Raw genomic sequence first — 22,414 nt, 5'->3', positions numbered from 1 at the left:
GCCACCGGAGTGGACGGTGTGGGAGTGCTCCAGGTACGCCCATCACTGTCCAGAACCGATTGTGAAACCAATGATCACCTGCCTCGACACAATGCAGACACGATGCAGAGGGATGCTCAAGCTACGCCCACCGCTATCGCAAGAGACGCGAATGAAGAAACCTCCAAGAAACTATAAAAGAGACTGAATAAGGGGAGTGGGGCGTGGGGCACTGCAGTGTGGGACACTGCAGGAGGGGCGGTTAGGAGACCCCTACCCACCCAGCGCTGTTTTGTTTGCTACTGCTTGCTGTAATTAATAAAATTCTAATTGACCTTAAAAAGGCTGAATCAAATTATTCGCCTCAATTTATCACAGATGCAGTCCCCAATTTGCAAGCAGGCCCACCAGATGGTAGGAATTCTCACATTTTCTGTCCTGGCCCTTTTCCACCTTTGCCCTCAAGTCACAGCAAGCTCCTAAAGACTCAAAGGTCTGGATATTTTAGATTCAGTTCTTCTTTCCTCTCCACAAACACCATCGTCCTCCTCTGAGCTTTCCCCCTCCTTCCCTCGAAGCCCAGGGAAGCTGCCTCCCCTCAGATCAGGGAGGAGAGGCCCATTGTGCAGGCACCACCGCCTTCTAGCGAGACACCATCACACGACACCCACGCCCGATGCTACCCTGCCCTTTCCTCACTCACATCTGAGCCTCTTTGTCTCAAGGAGGACACGGTGGGACAGAATTTGCGGAGCAGAGACACATGTGTCATACTACATGTACTCTGCTGTTAGTTCAGGGTTTCAGGCCGCTCCAGCCACACTCTTTTGCATCATCAGTGTATTAGCTTCATTCTGGCAGAGTCAAATGCCTCTGCTCATATCCAGCAGTGGTAATTCAGCAGGAAACAGGAGGAGGAGGAGGAGGCATCCCATCAGTACTCCCCTCACTGTGCAATGACCTTTGGTTTTCAGGAAAATCATGCACCAAACTGGGATAGATCAGCAAAATGCAGTGAAAATATACTTTTAAGTGGATATTTCCATTGCACCATGGTAGCAGGGTGAGTGATGCTTCTACTCATCCAGAAAGTTAATGCTCCCAACAGATTGTGGTGGTCTTGGCACAGTGTGGGGTCCCCAGAGAAGCAGAGGGGCACCATGAGTCTGCCTATTTGGCTCTGATGGGAATAATCACAGTCCACATGCCCCAGGAAATACAATGAAGAGCTATGGCTTTTTGTTTGATCGTCTGTACTTTTTTTTCCAAGAAATAACCTCATACCTCAGCAGTTAACATGTCAGCTAATTAAGGAAGTTAAAATAACTTACAGAGGTATTTTTAAATTATTTCTTTAACAGCTAATTAAAATACTGGTTGTCCCATTAATTCCAGATAGCTCCCCTTAACACATGAGATACCTTCTCTCACACGGCCTGCGTAAAACTGCAAACACATCAGATACTACAGTCACTAGCAGAACTCAGCTACTCCTTCCAGCACGTGAAGCACAGCTCTCCCAAGAGAGCTTCAAGAGATGAGCTTTAAGACATGAATCATGGGTTGATTTAGTGTTTTAGGCTAACTCACTAATACAAGAAGAACATACAGATATGTATGTGTGACATACAAGATAAACATATGCAATGTGCAGGCCAGAATGAAAGTGCCAGGCCTTTGACATACAGACAGTGAGGGAGCAGAGATCCATATATTACTATATCCAGCATCAACCCTAGGCTCTAGTAGAGACAGCAGACTCTGAACTCTATACACGTTATCAGCTCCTCTCTGCAAGACCCAATCCCTCTCCATTGAGAGGACTCTGTGCTCCATTGGTCTGATAGAGATTCAAGTTTGGCAGCTGATCTTCAGAGGCATGAATATCCCTCACAGTATCTTCCCTAGGGCAGTATTCCACCTCCATCACTTTTTGTTATGGGTGTGCATGCAAACATTATCCACATACCCAAACGTATATCCACATTATTTTTGAGATGATCTATTGACCTTCTCTGAAGCATTTGGTGGAAGGTCTGCACACAAATGTCATCTGAAGAAGCTTTCAAGCCCATACATGGCAGAAGGAAACGAGGCTCACATTTGGCTGTTAGGTTACATCTTTTAAGTAACCTTTCTCTAACTGACTGATCAAATATCTAGATGTTTCAAATCTCTGTCACCAGCAGGTATGATATTTCTTGTAAAGGAACAGTTTTTTTTAGTCCAGCAGCCCCTGTAACCCGCTGTGGTGCCTGGCTCCAGCCAGGCAGCTGTTTTCTTGCTTCAGGTGGGTGGCTGTCTGCAGTTTCATGCAGGAGTGATGCTGGGTCTCACGTCCAACATAGTAAGTGCCAAAGTTTTCAAGGCCCGACTGACAGGCAAGACCCGTCAGCATTCAGTCAGATGACAGCAATTTAACAGGGACAGGTTATACTGAGGATTCAGATGCACAAAATCTTGCACTTGAAAAGAAGCAGCTTCATCAGGCCCTCAAAACAAAGTGGATATTCTGTGGGGGCAAAAGTGCTTCAAAGGGTGCTCCAAGAGCACTGTGTTCTCTGATGTCAATCTCCTCTCCTGTCCTGACAGCCACCCAATAGGACCAGGTAGAGTTGAGTCATAGTGAGATTCCTGCATGGCTTCCTAGGATTTAAATCTGAAGTAGGCTTCAACTGTAGTGAAGAGAAAAGGTGGTGCATTAGGGCAATATCCTGAATGGGAGTGGCAGCAGGGGAAGGAAACAGCATCCAGACACTTACTTGCATATTCCTGTGGTGTCATGGCCTGGTTGATGACACTAGTGAAGGCTCTGATCCACTCCAGCTGGTCAGTCTCTGTCTCGCAGGTGAAGAGGTATTCCCGGTCAGGGGTGACAATGGTGATGCCGTAGTGCCAAGAGAAGTTGCCCTGTGTCCCTGAAGGCAATCCCTTCTGGACACTGTATCCATTCTCTCCACTGCCCACAAATACCTCACCCTTAGCAAATGCATCCTGCACATCAGGAGGGAAAGACAGTGACTTATGGAACCCCAGAAGAACAAGAGAATCATTACAGGGCACCTAAGGACAGGAGGACAGTGTGTAAGGATCAGGGATGTAGCAGCAAAAGGTTTTGGAGGTGGTCAGGGGATTCAGAAGAGCAGCGAGTCTGTGCTCAAAGGCAGTAGTGAAAAGGAAAAAAATAAGGGCATAACTCTCAAGAGGTCTGAGAGAGGAACTGCTGCTCTCTCTGTGTCACCCTCCCATCACCACCTTTACACTGCTGCCCTCCCTGTTCCCATTGTTTGCAGGCAGTGAAACAAACACAAAAAACGTGTGATGAACTAAAAGGGATGGAAAGGGGAAGACCTGGAGTCCATTCATAGCAGCTGGGAAACCTGCAAGCCACCCTTACTGCAGAGCACAGACTCTGTGTGCACTTTGACCCTGCCCTCAGCAGCTGCCCGGAGGTCACATCTCCCTCTCACCAAAGGATCCTTGAAGTACATGAGCCTGCGGTGATCCAGCGTGAACCAGCGCTTCTTAAAAGCCTCTCTCTGCTGTGAAGGGAAGAGGTGACATGTGTGAGGGGACAGTGCCCTCTGCTGCGAGCAGTGCGAATGGATACCCCAAACTCATCCCAACTGCTTGAAGCAAGCCCCTGCCTTAAATCTCCTCCTTGCCCTTTCTGAACAGAGACTGGGGGTCAGTATCGGGTTAGTCAGTCCCAGCTGCTGTCCCCAACTCCTGAACTTCGATGAAGGACCCCAGAATTGAGACAGGAGAAATCTGGACACTAAATACCTGTAAGGTCACACACACACAGACACAGGCAGAGAGATCTGTCGCTCTGGGAGAAAGCAGAGACTCTGGCTTCATCTCCTTTCACATGTGTCCTTCCCCTTCCTTTTATTCTCCCCTCCCTTGGTGCACACACACTCTTCCCACGGGTGTCTAAAGAGTCAGGGGGGAATGAGGAAACAGCAGGAGAAAAACATTGAAGTAGGGAAAGCCAGTGGTGCTCTGGCAGGCCCCTGTTAGATTTCTTCTACCATAGCAGCTCACCTTGGGACCAGTCTTCTCCATGTATCCCTCCTTCAAGAAGTTTCTTGTCAAACGATTTTTAATCTGACAAAATGGCAAGAGTAACATTCACTTAGCTGTGTCTCTTTGCTATTCATTTCCCTCCCCCACCCTTCTATTCCCCCGAATTTAGTCACCTTCTAAATTTACATTTCCCAAACTGCCTAGCTAGGCATCACTTCTGCCTCCAAAATGCCCAGAAACAGCAGAGAGCAGCTGTTTTCTGACCACCACAGGCCCTTTTAAAAACACCTTCTCATCCCTCTGTCTTTACCCTGCAATTTCCACTTCCCTACCTGGGGTTATAATACGAACTAACGAGCTCTTTTATCATGTAAGCAGCGGGAGACTTAGGACAGAGCTCCAGTGCTGCCTTACCTCATTGTCGCTGGCAATGGGAAATGCTACCTTCAGGTAATGGAACTGCACAGAGCGGATGGCATTGAACCAGTCCACTACCTCCTGAGGATCGAACAGGACAAGACAAAAAGCTTAGCCAGAGCAACAGTGGGGCATCTAAATTCCCCCAGCTGCACCCAGCCCTGTGTTAACTACAAACACAGTCAGCTCTCCCTCTGCAGCATCTCCTTCACATGCACTCAGCCAGCCAGCACGGCTGCCTCATTCCCCACAGGCACAGGCAGCACATCTTCTATAGAACTCCTCCCACACAAACCAACTCAGCCAGTGCTCCTGCCCTGCTCCCTGCAGCAAAACTCTCTCAGAGATACACAAACAGAGCCAGAACCCCCACCCTATTACCTACAGCAACTCACACTCACACACTCCATCCTACCCATGCTTCATACTATTTAATATCAGCAGCTCCTCAAAGCACCTCAATGGCTGTGCAGTGTTTGATGCTAAAACCAGATACCTTTCCACTTTCGTGGTAGACAAATATATTCCTGGTCTTATTGTCTTTGAGATAGGTGATCTGCAGGCCATTGGGGTTCCCAATCTTCTCCGGCTGGAATGTAGCATTGATGACATCTATTTTAACATTGATTTTGGGTTCTTTGGCCTGAAAACAGAATGGCATTGACCATGCATGAGCAATCCTAGAAGGAAAGAGATCTGAGCTACTGATTGCCTGAGGTAAGGCAGGGTCAGAGGCCTGACCCAGGTGGAAAACCTTGTACTTGGTCTTTAAACCTTCTGAGGTTCATATTAGCCTACTTCTGGAGCTTGTCTAGGTTTCTCTAGATGGCATGTCCTGCTTCTCCCTACCCTGAGCCATTCCCTCCCTTGTGACAGCATTTTAGCTCTTGCCCCACACATTTCAGAGAGATGAATGAGCAGAAAAGTAGCCCTCCTCAAAACCAACCAGAGAAAAGGTTTTTGCCGACTTGGCTCACAATGGGGTGAGGCTGGTTCCAGGAATGGCGCAGGATTACACATCCAGGCAAATGGATAGGAGTGAAGTGAAAGATCAGCCCTTTTCTCAGTAGTGAGGGAAGCACAAAGGGAGAGCATGAGGAAAAGTCACTCTGACAGTAGGAAGGGGACCCTTCTATTAGTGCCATGCTTTGTTCTCATCTCTGAGCTGGGATGAACAAAGCAACCTCAGAAACATGCATAGGAAGTCAGAACATCTCTGTGACCCCACTGCTCTGGGTGGAGTACACACTGAGGTGGGAGTTGACCACCATACTCACATCCTGCTTGGTGAAATACTTCAGACATCCCTCTCTCTCAGACAAGAGGAACTTGCGGGGTAGGAACTGCCCGTTGTCCCGACCTCGCTTCCAAAGGATGCCTTCCTTCACCCCTTGGAGCAGAAAAGTCACTTATAATAGCATTCCCCACAGGCATGGTAGGCACCAGAGAGCTGCATGCAGCCTGGGGCCCAGCCACCCCTCTGGGACAAAAAACATGATGGACTATTGTTGAGAGTAAACACTTCAGATGTTTCACCTCTGACTTACAACTAAAGGTGGTGTGTTCCCATGTTTGCAGTGCAGATAAGCGCTCACCAAAAGTCATTCCCAGATTCTTCTCACCTCCTAGTCCTGCTCCTACTACTACCTCTGACAGTGTGAGAGCTGTTTCCTGTGACACTAGAGTCCTGGCCCATGCAGACTCTGGTGTGGGACCAGAACTCTTCCCACTTGACTCTGCAGGCTCTTGGGCTCCAATGCCCTTTTGTCACAGGACTGGAAGTGCCATTTCAAGGGCAACTGCCATGGTTAAAGGGGGTGGCACGCAGCAGAACAGATATTCCTTATTGTAGATGTCTGTCTCCACCAGATAACAAATGTCTTTGAAAAATGCCACCTAGTAACACCAGGCTTTTAAGCTACCTGTGGCAGTGCCAGCCTATGTTGTCCACAATTTAACACCCCCAAAACAAAGCCCTGTAATGACCACTTGGGTTCTCAGGAGTACTTGTGGGATTAGCAGCACTGACACCTCATGATGCTCAGAAGTTTCCAGCAAAGACAACAAACTAGATGTTTTGATGTTCTCTTACCATCAGAATATGGCAGCTGTTTTCCTGGCTCAGTAAATTCTTTGCGTTCGTATTTGGCCCGTATCCACTGTTCTCTCAGCACTCTATGGAGAGAGGGGACAGGTAGCTTAGAAACAAACTAGAGGAACTAGAGGAACAGAGAATTGCCCTTCCCCCTTTTCTTCTGTATGCAGCAACTTACTGGCAGTCATTGTAGGTTGGCTGGTAATAGTAAATAGGGATGTGAGCTTCATATATGGCTTTAGTCACAGCATTCCCATGCTTGGCCAGAAACTGCAGAGTTAGACAGAGAGTTAGTGCCTTGCCTTTGATGCAGACTCATGTTGGACCTTTTCTTTCCTGACTCACTACAGGGTCAGATGCATATCAAACCCTAATGGAGCATTCTCTTTCCCCTCCATTGCAATATCCCAGCAGTCTGGCTGCAGAAAGGTGGGTCTCAAAGGTCTCGTCTACTCTCAGACATTACAGCGATTGCACCTGAATCAACAGAGTGCCATAAATGTCACTTCCGTAAGGCTGGGTGTGCACATATTCAGTGGATTTGCTGCCATGACCCACATCTCCTGGAGAGTTTGACAGCAGCTCTGCAATGGCATCTGGAAGGAAATTCCAACCTCTTCCAAAGAGCAACAAGACACAGATTATTTTCTTTGGATCTCCAGAAAATATTTTCAGTCCCCTGAAAATTAGGGAGTTGAGGGGGCTGTAACAGGGAGAAGTCAAGTTCTCATAAGTGCCATTTTTCCCAAGAGATTGTATTATATCTGGAAACTTTTTTTGGAGAATGGAATTGCCCAAGATTTTCCCCTTGGACTGCTGAAATCAAGAGGAGACATTGAGGCTGGATGGTCTTGGCAAGTGGAAAACATGTAATCTGAAGCAACAAAGACCCTAAGCCTTAGTAAGATACATTGCAAGAGCTCTGCATTTGCCATAAAGTAACAGGGTATGAGGAGACACATAAAGCAAGCGTATCCTCCCTCTCCCAGTGGGTTGTGGGGAGTTATCCCTGATTTTCATGAGTAGAAAAGAGACTGATTAAACCAGATTACATTCCAACTCTGTGAGGTCAAAGGACTAAATTTTGCCAGGACACTGAGTGTATAGCCTAGTCCAAACCACCTGCCCTACCCATGGGGATAAAGATCTCACCTGCACCTGAGCATCATCCCAGTAGTCCATCTTCAGGGATTTGACTTTGCTGATGCTAGGGATGTTACGGTGAATTCCTGAACAGCTGAGGCATATAAAGACACCCAAAGTAGAGGATGCCCAGTCAGGATCTGAGAATATGGAAAAGGGTATAACTAGAAGTGGGAGATATGCCTCACCTGATAAGGTAATCCTGAGAAACAGAGAGCTAGTGACCACAGTTTCATCTGAGCTGAGTAATTAACACCCAAAGCATGGATGCCAGTCAAGAAAAAAACACAGCTATTGGTCCCTCATTCCCCATTCCAATCACTTTGACTGAATTTTTAATGACCTATATCTTGAAAAACCCCAAAGTGCTCTGTGAACTCCCTTTGTGTAAAGGATCACCCAGAGGAAAATGAAATCACCTCTGGGAAAAGACTCCAGGAGTTGTTTAGTGCATCACAGCAAACCCCTAACAGAGTTTAGCTCAGAAAGTGAAAAACAACCTTGAATCTAAAACTCTCCTGGAATAATTAAAGAGGGCAAAATTGTAGTAATTTGCCCAGTCTTAATTTGGCTTGGGTAGTACACTCCTTTTGGAGGTGTAAGATGGGCGTTTTTAGCAGCACTTGTAGGACCTCAAACTGGGTACCCTTCTGAGAGGGCAAGCCCTTCAGTAAATGAAATTTCCTAGTCAACGGTGACAGGTTGTCAGTTCACAGCTGAGTCATGGTGGAGACAATGCCCTCCTGAATCATATCTTCTTTCTGGAGAAGTTAGGATTTCACTGCAAGCTTTCCTGTCAGGTCCTGACTGGGCATGACCTTGATTTGCATTTGAGAACTGACATGACTACAACCCACGGTGCTGCAGCTATGGAGCCCCTGCTAATCTGGCATTCCCACATCCCTGTCCTTCCCACCAGTGCTATGGCAGCATCTTCTCCCTCCTCCCTTGCCAACCCTCCTCAAGGGAAAGGAAATGAATACCCAGAGCGATGCCTCCCCTTTCTCTCCACCCCAGGTTCCTGTGAAGTCCAGATAGCCAGCCCTAAGTGGCTGCTAGAGATCAGCCCCAGCTCCCTACTTCCAACTCTTCCTCCAGCATCCTTCGGGGACTCACCTGGCTTCCCGCAGTCCGCACACAAAGAGTTCTCTGCTCTTTTCCACACTTCCTTCAGGGCCTTCATGCTCCGCTCATTTCCTCCAGCCATCACCTCGGAATGGTATCCCTCCAGGCAGGGCAGGACAGGGCCAGGAGGGCAGCTGCCTGCACCTTTTGTACCTGCAGGCCAACCCACTGCGTTATCCAGGAGAGAAGGAGCCACCAGAGAGACAAGCTCTGGCACACAGAGAGAAAAGAGGAAAGCAAGAGAGGCCTAAGGTTAAAGTAAATGGAAAGGGTACTCAGGTACCTGTCGGTGCACCTGAGCCGGCTGAGCACAGCCGGGGGCAAAGAGGCTGGAGGCTGAAGTGCACCCAGACTGTGCGTGAGGACTGAGGAGGAGGAGGAGACCTGCCCCATGGGCGTGGAGGGAAGTGCAGCAACTAACCACAGAACTGGTTTTTCCACATTTCTGCTGGTGAAAGGACAGACCAGGAAAAGAGCAAAAGCAGCAAGCAAGCTGATAAAGGAAAGCTGGCTGTGGACAAGTGACTGCCAGGCTGTGACGGCACTCCTGTCAGGACTCATCATGCTCTGTGGGCTGGGGGAGCTGGCTTTGGCTGCCCCCACAACACTTCAGAAGCTTCCACCGAAGTCAGCTGGCCACCACACAAGCATTACACCCATTTTTAAGGTGAGAACAGGGGAGCAATAAGGATTCAGAAGCTCAGCCAATGTCACTCTAAGCCATCAGAACACGGCACTCCTGATGCCCACATCAACCCACACCAGTACCTCTCTCCACCACTACATAAATTATGGCTGTCCAGCCAGATGCTGCAACTTGGACACAGCATCAAAGCTGTGATCACTCATCTCCACAATTGCCTTCCCCAGATAAGAGGAGCAGCACATGCTGTGCTAACACCAAGAAACGACTGAAGCTTGAAATAAACTCAGAGCTCTATTGAAGAATGCTCAGTTGAAGAACTGCAGATGTCAACTATTAGTAAGAGTGACGCTTATTAAAGAGATGTAGATGCAAAACACTCTGCAGTATCAGAACGAGTTTCGGACTGCATTGTGAGGTCGGGTGCTACACTGCCATGTTCTCCACACAAGCAGCGCCACGGAATCTTTTGCTGGGAGGAAGCTGAAGAGGAACGTAGCCGGAGGCTCCCGTTCCTGAAGCAAACCCCGTCCCCCCAGGCCGGACTCTTGGGCCGGGAACAGGCGCATGCGAGCTCCGCGCCGTTGGCTGCTCTGTCCCGCCGGGCCGGCGTTCCGGCGGAAGGGGCGGGCGGCAGCAGCGGCAACGTGGGGCAGCCATGGGCCGCAAGAAGAATAAGAAGGGTCCGGGGGGACGCGAGGGGCGGCTGGTGGTGACTTTCGACGAGGAGCGGCGAAGGTGAGGCCGGGCCCCAGGGCGGGAGGCGGGGAAGGAAGGCATCCCCCGGTCGCTGAAAGCCGGGCGGTTCTGTGTTGTCGGCGGCAGGGAGTACCTGACCGGCTTCCATAAGCGGAAGGTAGAGCGGAGGAAGGCGGCGCTGGAGGAGATCAAACGGAAACTGAAGGAAGAGCAGAGGAAAATGAAAGAGGAGGTGAGGGAAGGGTCTTGTGTCCCCCCCTCGCCAGGGCGGGCAGAGGCGCCGCATGACTTGTTTCCGTTCCTCAGCGGCACCAGGAGTACCTGAAGATGCTGAGCGAGAGGGAGGAGGCGCTCGGTACGTGCTGGGCCCTCGGTGGGGAGGGAGGTGGGCGCCCGTGGTCCGACAGCCTTGACTGGGTGTTGAGAGTTGGGGCAGGGATGCTCGCACCCACACCAACAACTGCTCGGTCCTGTCGTGTTCCCCAGACAAGCTAGGCAGCAATCTGAGCAGTGACCCTGCAGCCCTCTGTCCCGGCAATCATGGGAGTTGTACAGAAAGGAAGGAGCAGGAGGACATCTCCAAGGTCCCCTCACGGGGGAGAAGCCCTCCAGGCTTGCAGTGCCAAGCCCCTCTGCCCTTTATCCCCGCATGCCAAGGCCAGGTGTCACCCCAGCCCAGCATGGTGCATCAGGAACAAGTGAGTTTATCCCGTGAAAACTTGGGCACTTTGCAGTGTAGGATTTCTTGTGTTCCCAGAGGAGGCTGATGAACTGGAGCACTTGGTGACATCGCGGACAGAGTCTGTGAACATCGACCACCCAAACCACATTGTAACAGTGACCACCATCAGCGACCTGGACCTCTCGGGGGCACGCCAGCTGGGACTGACCAGCCCCGTGGTAAAGCCTCTTGCTACCTCTCTGTATCACCTGTACACACTCCTGGGGCTGGTGAGGCAGGGCTGGTGGTTCCTGAGTATGTCCAAGACCTTGCAGCTGGCTGGGAACAGGGATGAAAAGGGAAACTCATAACTTTTATATTTTTCCATAATTTAAACTGGGCCTCTAAAGAGAAGGAAATATTCTGTGTGAATAGCTCACTTCACACCTCCCTGGAATGCTTTGCTAGTCTCGACTGACCCTGGTTAAATGAAGTGTTACTGGACTGGATGGCAACAGTGTAATGCTTTAAAAGCTGATACAAGAGGAACAGGAAGATTTCAGGCTTTGCTGAATGGTCTGTCCTTGACCTCTTTCCTGTGTCCTGTTCAGAAATATTACTGTTAGCATGAGGAGACATTTTTCTCTCCATCATCCCATGCTTGGACCGCAAATAAGGAAACCATTCAGTTCTGGTTGTGGTCACTTTTATTCTCAAAATACATTGTAACTAAGAGCTTGTATTTGTTTCATAGAGACTCTAAGGTAGTGGTTGTGCTTATATTTGTAAGGTCATCTAATCTGAAAGTCCACTCAAAGAGGTCTTGATAGTAATTTAAGCAAAAGCCAAGACCTTTGGTTCATTCAAGTTTAAACTTCGATCGCATGGCCATTAAAATCATGCTGAAGTTTTTGGATCTTGGGGTGGATTACTGTAGGACATCTCTGGTTGTGCCTTTCTGCGGGACTGCAATAGGAAACCTTGACACTTGGACAGCAAGTGGTGTGGAGAATTAAGAAATCTTCATTTGTGACTAGTTCACAAAACAGGATGAAACCAAGAAGGTAGTGGAAACACCAGAATCAAAAAAGTGCTTTATTTTTAAGGGAAAAACTGATGGATCTGAAGAAGAGAAGGGGGAAGAGGTGGTGAACAAGCCTGTGAGAACAATGCCCAAGAAGTCCAGAAACCCCTTCCTGTCTGAAAAGTATGTACAGATTCCTTCAGGCCTTCGCTGTTCGGCTCTGGAAGCTGATGGGAATGTTGGGTTCCGGGACGCGCGGCGTGGCCGCGGGAGGGGTGCGGTGCTGCCCCGCCGGGGCCCGCAGGGGGCGCTGGCGGCCCGCCCCGCTCCGCTCCTGCCGCCCCGGTGACCGCGCGGGAGGAGCGGCGGCAGGGTGGGCTGCGTCCTCACCTCTCACCCAGTCCTTCATCGCGGCACATTCCGCAGCGTGCAGAGCTTGTCTCTAGGGTTGAAGGTCAGAGGCTCCTAAAGCTGAAAGCTAAGGCGTTCTCCGCATTTTTCAGTATCCAGGTTTTACAACTGCTTTGAGGGTGTGGAGAGTTGCTTTAACTCTGTGGGGTCTGAGCAGCACGATGCTCACAACATTAGTTTTTGTTGTTACCACACATAAAGACTTGCAGGTTTCCTGCATAGCTGAGAGTCCTTCTGGGACTCGCTGTGTCTGGCATCCATTCCTGCTGGGCCACGCAGAGATCTCCAGCTATTGTTCTGGTGTCGCCTTGCTTCTGCAAGCTTTGGTCCCCAAACACTTTTCTCTTTCTGCCCTGCACAGAATCTCTTCTCTTACTGCCACGCTGCACATGCACAGCTGGAAAAAGACAAAAGGAAAAAGATCCCAACGTGGGCAAGTCCCACGTAAGAAAATCCAGAAGTCCAGCACCGGGCGAACCACCAAGACTCAGCGTCGGAGGCTGACTGGCAAAATGGGCCGTGACCAGGATTAACAGAGAAACTAATGTTCAGACCACCAGCTGGGACAGTGTTCTACATCTGGCCTGCTGCTCTTTGGGACCCTGTCATTGTGGGCAAGCACCTTGTTTACATGGCATTCTGACCAGCCATTAACCCAAGCCTGTTCAGCCTTTCTGTAGCTTCCTGAGCATTGGCCAGGGTGACTAGACACTCTACCCATTTATTTTTGCAGTGGTCTCCAGCTAAGTGTCTGGGTACCACAGAATCTCTTAAAAACTTCTGCTGAAGGTCATGTTCTCTACTTGGCGTAGCCCTTCTGTCCTTGGCCCCCCCTTTCAGAGCTGATACTTGGCTTTATCAAAGAAGAGGATCTGGGGCAGAGTGCAAGAGGCACATCGTTGTCAGGGCAATTTGAGAGACTTGGGAGCGCTCTGCTTGCACTCCTGCATCTGTGCCATGGCATTTCTGCTGTGCAGTAAATCCTTTTTCCATGGAGACATGGTGTCATCTTGTCTCCTGTGTTTCTTCACCACACAACACAGTGCCACACCTGAATGCAAGGGTACTTTTTGTTTGGTACTTGTGCCAGGTGAAATTGGGTAACTTTGTGAATAAATTTGAAGTCATTTTGCTAAGGAAAAAAAAAATCTGTGACTTATTTGAAGCATAATGGGAGCTATGCTAATGCCAGTACCAACTGGAAAGAGGAGGAGGTAATTCCTGGTGTTAAAAGGATATTGAAACCCACTGGTGCTTGGAAAATGGAATAGCTAGGAGCTATTTCTGTGGCAAGGCAGAGCCAGTTAGAGCAGGAATGGCTCATTCCATTGTCTGCTGAATATGCCGATCGTAACTGCGATAGCTCAGGGGAGTATGAAATGCCCTAATGCCCTTGCTGTATGTGTGTGGCCCTCTCTGGGGTGGGAGTGGCAGAGACTGCCCTTGTCCTTTACCTCAGAGTTGCTGCAGTTATTAGCAGCTAATTGTCTTTCTTCTTAGGACCTCAGATGTTTTATACTGTGGTTGCCCTCAGCAGGGGAAGAAAAAAAAATTGTATGGTTGGGATTTAGGAATATCAGTGGCAAAACTGTGAGTGAATCCTCTGAGAAGGAGAGTGAGCCCAGGCAGTATGCTGGCCTCTGTCCTGGAGTATCCTGGAGTATTCTGCCTCTGTCAGCTAAGCCTCCTCCCATGCCATGTGTGCACTGAAAAGGAAATGACAAAGAAAGAAAAGGCCTATGTGTCCAAAACCCACACCAGAAAAATTTGCAACCCAGCAATGGGCAAGTAAATAGATTCCTCATGCCAGAAATGGGAGGGAAAAGAGTAAAGCAGTGCCTGAGGCTGCATGGAGGAACATCAGAACAATGCTGATGGCCACCAGCCACTGAAGTGAATGGCACCAGCCTGATGTATCTCTCCATCGTTTCTTGCAGGGTGTGCACACAGAGCTGTTCTCCAGAGTGTGTTAAGGGGGAGGGTATGATCTCAACACTGACAGCAGCAGCACAATTTCTGCTAGAGGGAGGCTCTGGAGGGAACCAGGCCACACACGACACACGTGCCTGTGGTAAGGAATGGGGTCCTCTTGCACTTCCCTTTCCCTTCTGAAGAAGGTAATTGCTGGGGAAGTGGACACTTATCACTGGTGCCTTGTATGCTTGGATTCAGAGTCCCACCCTGAGCTGAGTTCTTGGGCACTAACACAGAGTAAACTCAGTCACATTATTCAGGTGTGTGTGTGGTTTTCTCACCTCACCTTTTAACACTGCCTTAAAGACCACTCCAGAAAGGTCATGGGATTTAATGGGATTTTTACCTATCCACCTGTCTCACCTGGGGTTCTTGGGTGTTTCAGAGCTGCAAAAACACAACTCGGGCAAGGCCAAAAGTGTTATGCTGAGCTGGATCTCAGCCAAAGTATTCAAGAGGTCCCATGTGTGGCACATAAATGATTTCTTGTTCTGGTTTGGGAGTTACATGCTCTAGAGCATTCTGTGCTTGGTGGGTTTGAGAGGGATGAAGGAGAGGAGGAGAGGGAAGTTTTATTTGGAGAGGTGTATCACACCAAGGGGATGGCAGCTCAAAGCTGGAGGGCAGGGTAACATAGTTTGTCTGGATCATACAGCAGCTTCCCCTTCTCTCCAGGACACAGTGCCTTGTGGAGTGACTGTGGACAGAAGGTGACCTGTATGCTTCCTCACCCGAGGAGTTTGCTCTGGAGCTGGGATGGCCACTGTAAAAGAAATGTACTATCTGTTTGAGAAATCTGCTGGAGTGTGGAGTGTGGAATGTGGATCAGTTGCCTTCCCCAGCCTGTAGGCAGCCTGGCATGGTAGCTGGGACAGAGCTGGATGACCTCATTGTATTCCGGATGAGGTGCTACATTTTTGTCATTTTACTGCCAGGTGATCTAGAAGATTCTCACTTTTAGTTTGCTGTTTCCCTAGCCTAATAACATTTTTGAGCCTTTCTCAAGTGTTAGCTGAAGTCTCCAACAGCCCCTTCCACGCTCTGAAATCTTTCAGTTCCTGCTAGAAAATGAGTTTTCAAATTAAAAAAAAAAAAAAAAAGTGTATGGAAAGACTGAGAACAGAACTATTAAATCCTGTACAGCGTTAACCATCAGGATTGTTCACTACACTATTGATTTCTCCATTTGATTGATTAAAGCTTTATTCTGTAATGTGAATTACTGACTCAGCCCTAGTCTGCTGTTTTTGTTATGCACAGGGTATACAGTCAGGCTACCCCTGGATATATTGAAATGAGGATATGAGTTTTCACACACTAGTCAGTGAGTGAAGCGTTTGCCAGACACGTCACAGTTCATACCAGACTCTGGCTTAAAATCCCTCTTTTCTGCTTCCACTTGTTTTCAAGACAGATTTGAGCATTTTGGGGTTCCCCCCCCCCCCCCCACCCTCAGTAGCTCAGGAGGAGGCTGCTTCCAAATGCAAGGGAATTGCAAAAATCAACATGCTAGTGCAATTGCTGCTGCATACAGGAAAAGCAGAGACCAGCAGCTCCCTGTGAACCCCCTTTTCCACAGGCATTTCACGCGTGGCTCCGCAGCTAGGTCACTTCGGGCACCTGCGCCTTGCTGTGCACATGCCCCAGGCTGGCACAGAGATGCAGGGCTTTGACATGTGCTGCCACACTGGGGTTGCCATGCATGATGGCTTTCACTGGCTAGACTGCAATTACGCACACATGCACACACAAAAATATAATTGGGATTACAGAGGATCAAAAGCGGACTGGAAGCCAAAAAGATCAGACAGTTGGGGGAAAATTGGAGCGCAGCAAAAAGGAGGAATGGCTGCAGTGCGTGCATGAGCTGTGTGATAATCGGTGCACTGTAGTTATTGCTTTTGTCGTGTATCAAGCTCAAGGCTGTACTCAGTACAATCACACTTCTGCTTCCAGCATTGTGTTCCAGAAACGAACTCGAGGAAAAAAGTTACTGAGAGAGCGATTAGAACTTTCAGGGACTAAAAGGGACCTGAATAATGGGTTGTGTGAGGTAGATAGGTTTGAGGAGTGGATTGCAGACTGCCCTTAATGAATGAACAAAAGGTGAAATTGAATGCTTTGTAACTGTCACTAGCATCGGGAAGAGGAGTTTGAATTGCAGAAGGAGCAGTGGAGGACAGATGTTAAGGGCGTTCTGCTAGAAAGAGTGAGGGTGAGCCAGGGTTTGTTCTTGGTAGGTAAAGCCCACGTTAGACAAATCTCTCTGAGTGCTGTGGGTAGGCATGACCCCCTGTTGGAGCTGTGCTGGGACACGCTGGCGTTTCGCTGTCTCAGCGCTCGGGGATAAGTCCGCTGCTTTGGCATCTGTTTCGGGATAAGTGACTCTTGGGGCGCTGCCTCCGAGGAGCACTGGGTAGCCCCTCGGCAGGCGGTGGGGCGGTCCCTGGGAGCTGCAGCCGAGGGGAAGGGCTGGGGGCCGAGCCGCAGCGCGGTGCCGCTGCCCGGGCCCGGCCCCCAGCGCCGGCCGCTCGATCGCCCGCGCGCTGCCCGCCACACGTGGGAGCCCGCGCCCGGGGGCGCCATGGCCGCGCGCCGCCGCCGGCCACTCAGGAGGCGGTATTCAAATCGCTGCCCGGCGGCAGCCAATCAGAGGGGGGAGGGCGGGGCCTCTCGGCCCGCGGTTCCCACGGCGAGCTTCATTGAGGGGGAGCTCGGCGGGCGGCGAGGCGCTGGGAGCCATAGGGAAGCTGAGGTACTGGGGATACTGGGCGGTACTGGGAGCACTGAGCACGGCCGGCTGCATGCATGCCAGAGGTCCTGGGGAATCACACCATTATCCTGACAGTAGGCCCCAAGGGATGTGGGGAGTAATGATTTGCCCATCAGGCACTGAGGTACCAGGGGTTCAAGCCACGGGTGGCAGTGCGTGGGCAGTGGTGGGCAGCGATGTTGGCGTGTTTTGTGCTGCATCCCTGGCAGGGGAGTGCTTAGACTCCTGTCAAGCATTTTGTGTGAACAAGTCAAGTAAATATGCCCCAGTGTGAGGAAGGATGCTGCAAGGCTGGCACCTAGTGCAACTTGCTGTACTGAAAATGAGTGCACTGACAAAAATTTTAGCTTTGTTTTGGCATTGATGTTTGGCCTTGGTTGTTTTGGGGAGCAGCCATAGCTTTGATCAGCTGCTCTGACTCAAATGTCCATGTTTAGGGTACCAGTGGCATGTGCACATCTCAGATGCTGGTCTGATTTCCTGTCCTTCTATTGGTGACTCCTCCAGGCAAATTAGGCAGAACCGTCCCACTTCAGATCACATTCTCCAATCCAAGGACTCACTCTCAAACCCTGCAGGACAGAGGAGGTGATGGTGGGCAGGATGCTTGCAAGAAAACAGAACAGAAATGGGGATCCCAGCTGTTGTGCTAGCAATGCCTGTTACCCTTCACAGTTTTGCAGTTTCACTGTCCTACAGGTCTCAACATTTTAGCAGGATTAACAAGAGTCTCAGTGGGTTTCCAAATTTCCTAAGCTGCTTAGAGCCATCCCTTTATGACCAACATAATTAAGAAAAAAAGTTTAATTTTTGTGCCTTTTAAGACAGAAAAAAACATTTCCATCAAACAAAATAGCAGGACATGTGCATCATTCCCTCTGTTCACAAGGACTCCCAAACAGAGGAGTGTCAGCAGTTGTTTCAGAGTGCAGTGCCCCTTCTAAAAGAGGTCTCTGCTAGAGCACATTCTTTTATTACCTGTATTTATATGGATCACCTTGTACCTGGGTTCCCTTCGATTCCAGTATTGACAGCTGGGAGCAGCAAACTTCAGTCTGGAAATAACATTCCTGCTTCCACAGCTTCTTCTGCTGCTGTTCCTTCCTCCTTTTTCTCCTGGCTGGCCCCTGCCAGTAGCCCATCAGCCAAAGATCTTCGTCTCTGCTATGCACAATGTCTGGTTCAGTGGATGACGTGCCTTGCATGAACTTTGAAGCCAACATATTTGCAAAGAGCCTGTGCCAGCACTGTTTCCGAGCTGCAGGGGCTCACCAGCATGCTGTCCAGGTGAGCTCCTCCATCCCACCTGCAGGCTACGGATATTTCATTAAGGGCTTCTTTGTTCTATACTGGGACACCACCTGCCTTTTTAGAGACAGAAATCCCTAAGACAAAGGCTCAGCCAGGATTTCTACATTTCTTGGTGGGGAAAACCTCTATGGGCATTCCTTTCTAGGCATAGGAATGCTTAATTTAACTGTGCCAGACCAAAGCTGGGAACCAAGCTGAGCAGGGAAGTGCTGGACACTGGATACGAGGGGCTTGATAGCCTTTCCTTGGAAGGGAAAGCAGGGGTGTCACAGATGCAGAGCTACAAGGAGGGAATTGGAGACTGGCAGAGCAGGGACCCACCCTGTATTAATCTCTGCTTGACGCTTGCTGGCATTTACAGCTTTGCCTCACCTTAAATATGGTCCTGGTCGATTCTCTATGGCCTCAGCTGTTGGCTTGGGGCCAGGGCTCAGTTCTGTCCCTGAGGCAGCTTCAGCAAGATATTCCCAGAGGAGAAGGCAGGAGAGGGGTAAATCTCATGGGGTTTTGGGCTCCAGATACCTTGATCCAACATGATTCTTTGGGACAGGACTGGACACACAAGCTACTTGGCTGTCCCCGACTGGGCAACAGCTGGTTTCATGTTCAGAGAGGGTTTCGTGTTGTTTGACGTCCTCTGTGAGCGGCTGGCCAGGGATGATGAAATAGTAATGAGCCTCCCTCTCTCTTTCTCACCCTCTCCCCCTCTCCTCCTGGCCTTGGGCCCTCTAAGGTTACCTCAGCCCTTCACCCTCGATCTGCTCAGAGCTGTCAGCTCAGCTCTGAGTGAATCCTGGTGCAGGCGAGATGCTGGAGGGAAGGCGGCGCAGACAGCCGGCTCCCCGGAGCCTCCCCCACTGCTGCTCATAAGCCCCGCAGGTAATGGGGGCCAGGGAGCATGCTGAGACGTCTGCAAGCCCTGACAGAGAGAGGCAGAGGCTGGGACTACAGCCTTTTCTGCAAAGATCTTCCTTCCTCTTGGCTCCATTGCCTCTCCCTGAGCTATCCTGCTGGTGAAGAAGAGTGGCTACCACCAGCATCAGTGCCAACATGGGGGGGCAGTTTCCCTGAACCCTCATCCACACATGCAGTCTCTGGGATGTCCGCAGCATTCAGCATTAAATAGGAGCGTGCTGGGCCTCCCTGGCCTCTTGATGTAGGACAAAAATCTCAACGGTGGGCTGGGAAAAATATCAAGAGCCCTGGAGGCCAGGCTGCTCTCGGAGGAGGTAGAAGGAGCAGGCATTTCCAAGAGGCAGCCTTCATCCTGATCCTCGGCACACTGACAGCACCATTGCACCCCTTCTTCCCCGCAGGATCATGCCACGGAGGTCACAGGGCACAATGCCTGCAGCGACACAGCCCCAGGAGAGCCCTGGGACTCCCTCCATATTTTAGCCCCACAGTGCGAGGTATACGTGTGTGTGGGCCCGGCGGAGGGCACAGAGCGGTGAGTACCAGCCGGGAGCCCTGCTGCTCCAAGAAGCCCCTTCGGTGGGAAGAATGGAGGAGGGGGAGTGGGAAGCCAAGCAGAGGGAAATCAGCTGCCTTTTCCCAGATGTTCTGCACACTGGTGCCTGGGAAAAAGGACTGAGAAACCCTCATGCGATGCGCTCTAACCATTCCTCTGGGCTGACCCTGGAGAGGTCAGGGGGCCCCTGAAAGAGTGTCCTTCATCCTCATTCCCTCCAGAGCAAGGCTGGTGGTCTCAGGATGGGCTCTGCCAGCCTCTGCCCCTCCAGTAGAGAGTGAGTCAGTGTGGCTTGGGCTGCCAGTGCTGTCACTCGCCCCTGAGCTCTGCGGGCTGTGCTGACCACCAGCTGTCCTCTCTCCCTGCCCCACAGCTGGCACGAGAGCAGGCGATATCCCCCACTCAGCCCCGGAGCTGAGGGTGAGCACAGAGAAACTGGCACCGACCCCAGCGCCTGTGCTGAAGCCAACTCCACGCTTGCCAGGGTGAGATGGGGATGTCTTGTGGTTTGGGTTATTTTGGTATCCCCAGCTCCCTTGGCCCTTCAATGCCACTTTTGCTGGGCCCATTCAGAAGGTTCCTGGGCACACAGACATGTTGAATTTGCCCCTCTGGCTCTCCTGCCTTGGGCAGATGGAAGAAAGAGCCCATCATGTGCAGGGAGGTGGATTTGATGATCCCTAAGAGTCCCTTAAAACTTGAGATATTTTATGAGTCTAAGGTCCTGAGATGCAAGGGGGGATTAGCTGAGACACACAAAGGAGGCTCTCCCCCTGAAGAGCTCATGAGATTTGCTCTTGGATACTCCCATGTGGACTCTTCTACGTTGTTTCTTGCCATCATTGGTCTGGCATCATCTTATACTCACACAGCTCCTCTTCTGGTTCCTTTTTACCAGCAGTTTTGAGCTGAACAGGCTCAAAAGTTTTGGAAGTTTTCATATATACTCTTACCTCCTTCTAGCCCACAGAAGGTACTAGTCCCCATTGCAGAGATCTGCCCTATCTTGTCTCCCAGGAAGGGGAAATGACCCGGTTGTGGGACAACACTTTGGGATCGGGCAAACGGGACATGATGAGCTACTTGGGCCATAAGGAGGAGATGCGGTCACGAGTCCCACAGGCAGACAGACCCAGGTGGGCTCAGCCTGTTTCCTCTGGATCCTGGGTGAGAACTGAAGCCCAGGGCTTTAGGAAAGAAATCTGTCCACTGAAAGCAGGTACTCTTGGTTTGCTCCTGTGTGAGATCCTGGTTCTGGTGTGCTTTCCACCCAGGGGTCTCTGAGGTTCAAGGCAGATCTCTGTTTAGATTTAGCATCTCTATCTAATTCTGGTCCCAGGAAGTGTTCAACACATCCGTGGGCACTATGTGAGAGTCCATCTGTGTGTGTGCTGACTGTGAACCCTGGGTGTCTCGGGTGCTCTCTATCTGTATGGTTTGGCATGTCCTCGGCTCGAAGTGCTGTGTTCCAGTGCTCCCACCCTTCCTCGAGGGAGTCTGGGTTTTATCTCTGCCCTCCTGGACCATTTCTAGCTCTCCTCCGAAGACCTGCTTTGCCGTGGATGTGGTGGCATCCCGCGTCGCTCGCGCCTCCCCCAGTAACGGCCTTCTCCCCGTCCCAGAGCGCCGTCCTGCCAGCCAGAAGCCTGAGGAGAGCTGGCCAAAGCACCGAAAAACTGACCCTCCCTGGGCATCCACCCTGCCGCGCGCCCCAGCTGGCTCCCCGCCGGCCCGCAGCGACCTGCTGAGTGGCAGTGGGCACCTCTCTGGCCCACGGGTCCAGGACTCCCACAGGCACTGTGTCAGTGGGGGTGCAGAGGCACGGCACGGGCTGGAGAGGCAGGAGTACACGGTGCTGGCAGACCTGCCCAAGCCCAAGCGCCTCGGCCAGCGGGATGCTGCTGACCGCTATGGCTCCCGGACACTCAGCCCTGGCCGAGTGGAGGTGGAGAGGATATTTGGATGCGAACGCAGGTGAGAAGTAATGGGACTCCACAGTGCTCAGAGGCAGGGGATTGCCCTTCCATGCTGTTGGACGGCCCCCCCCCCCCCCCCCGAATGGCTGTGTTTCAGGAGGAAGGCAAGGCTAGATAGCAGAGCTCACCTTTCAGCTGTGCTTAGGTTTCCCTCAAAGCAAGGGTTGGATCTAGGCTCAGAGCTTCCTCCATTGCGGCACATGGGCAGCTGAGGCTGTTGGAAAGGTGGAGCTAAGCTACACTGCTAGAAGGAAGCAGCCCACCTTCCTCATCCTCATAGCCACCTGGAAGCTGCAGGACATGCTGCAAAGCAGGGCTCCTCACAGTAAGAGGGCCAGGAAAGAGGTGTTCCCCAATCCTAGCATCAGTAGCTCCCCAGGGATTCCACATTCACTGTAGGAGCCACTCAGGAAATGATAGGGGATGCCAAGAAGTACCCAGGAGCTGTTTAGGCTTTAGCTGGAGGAGCAAGAGTGGCTCCAGTACTGGCAGCACAGGGCAGGAGAAGACATAAAGAGGGGCTGGGAAAGTATCCTGGGCAAGTGGATGGGATGTAAAGATGGAGGGAAGCTTGAGGAATAGTGTGAAGAAGACATGGGTGAGGCAGCAGCATATGAAAGCTGAGGTGGTTGGTGGGGACAGGGAAAGGCTACGGCACACACGGTGTCTGGGGCAGGTGGAGA

General features: G+C 50.8%; 5 protein-coding genes across 7 annotated transcripts in view; 4 read left to right on the top strand and 1 right to left on the bottom strand.

Moving 5' to 3' along the window:
• Positions 1-1,233: 1,233 nt before the first annotated feature.
• On the bottom strand, positions 1,234-9,035 carry LOC128788527 (arf-GAP with dual PH domain-containing protein 1-like). 2 transcript variants are annotated; one of them, XM_053943611.1, is made up of 11 exons: positions 8,780-9,035; positions 7,673-7,803; positions 6,699-6,790; positions 6,518-6,600; positions 5,703-5,815; positions 4,922-5,068; positions 4,423-4,506; positions 4,027-4,089; positions 3,450-3,521; positions 2,742-2,973; positions 1,234-2,654 (listed from the first exon to the last, which is right to left on the bottom strand). In XM_053943611.1, the coding sequence occupies exons 1-11, from the start codon at positions 8,868-8,870 to the stop codon at positions 2,626-2,628; spliced, it is 1,137 nt and encodes a 378-aa protein (XP_053799586.1). In that variant the 5' UTR covers positions 8,871-9,035; the 3' UTR covers positions 1,234-2,625. The 2 variants fall into 2 exon arrangements, with proteins under 2 accessions (XP_053799586.1, XP_053799587.1); XM_053943612.1 differs by lacking the exon at positions 4,423-4,506.
• GALR3 (galanin receptor 3) overlaps positions 9,028-22,414 on the top strand; it is a 52,253-nt gene continuing 38,866 nt past the window's right edge. Inside the window, exon 1 of the mRNA XM_053943606.1 lies at positions 9,028-9,040. The gene's annotated coding sequence lies outside the window, so the exon portion shown is untranslated. The remainder of the gene's footprint in view (positions 9,041-22,414) is intronic.
• NOL12 (nucleolar protein 12) lies at positions 9,585-15,419 on the top strand. 2 transcript variants are annotated; one of them, XM_053943615.1, is made up of 7 exons: positions 9,585-10,169; positions 10,257-10,362; positions 10,437-10,485; positions 10,888-11,030; positions 11,898-11,998; positions 14,164-14,297; positions 14,876-15,419. In XM_053943615.1, the coding sequence occupies exons 1-7, from the start codon at positions 10,090-10,092 to the stop codon at positions 14,989-14,991; spliced, it is 729 nt and encodes a 242-aa protein (XP_053799590.1). In that variant the 5' UTR covers positions 9,585-10,089; the 3' UTR covers positions 14,992-15,419. The 2 variants fall into 2 exon arrangements, with proteins under 2 accessions (XP_053799590.1, XP_053799591.1); XM_053943616.1 differs by lacking the exons at positions 14,164-14,297; positions 14,876-15,419 and adding an exon at positions 12,588-13,224 and having other exon boundaries at positions 9,817-10,169.
• LOC128788532 (uncharacterized) lies at positions 17,958-21,039 on the top strand. The gene is made up of 4 exons (XM_053943619.1): positions 17,958-18,260; positions 19,601-19,734; positions 20,129-20,240; positions 20,773-21,039. Exons 1-4 carry the CDS (start codon positions 18,147-18,149, stop codon positions 21,037-21,039), a joined length of 627 nt encoding a protein of 208 aa, XP_053799594.1. The 5' UTR covers positions 17,958-18,146.
• On the top strand, positions 21,188-21,773 carry LOC128788534 (TRIO and F-actin-binding protein-like). Its single transcript, XM_053943621.1, has one exon. The coding sequence runs from the start codon at positions 21,188-21,190 to the stop codon at positions 21,731-21,733; it is 546 nt and encodes a 181-aa protein (XP_053799596.1). The 3' UTR covers positions 21,734-21,773.

This window comes from Vidua chalybeata, chromosome 5 (genome assembly GCF_026979565.1).
Source record: "Vidua chalybeata isolate OUT-0048 chromosome 5, bVidCha1 merged haplotype, whole genome shotgun sequence".
Lineage (NCBI taxonomy): Eukaryota > Metazoa > Chordata > Aves > Passeriformes > Viduidae > Vidua > Vidua chalybeata.
This window is presented reverse-complemented; position numbering and strand designations above follow the sequence as displayed.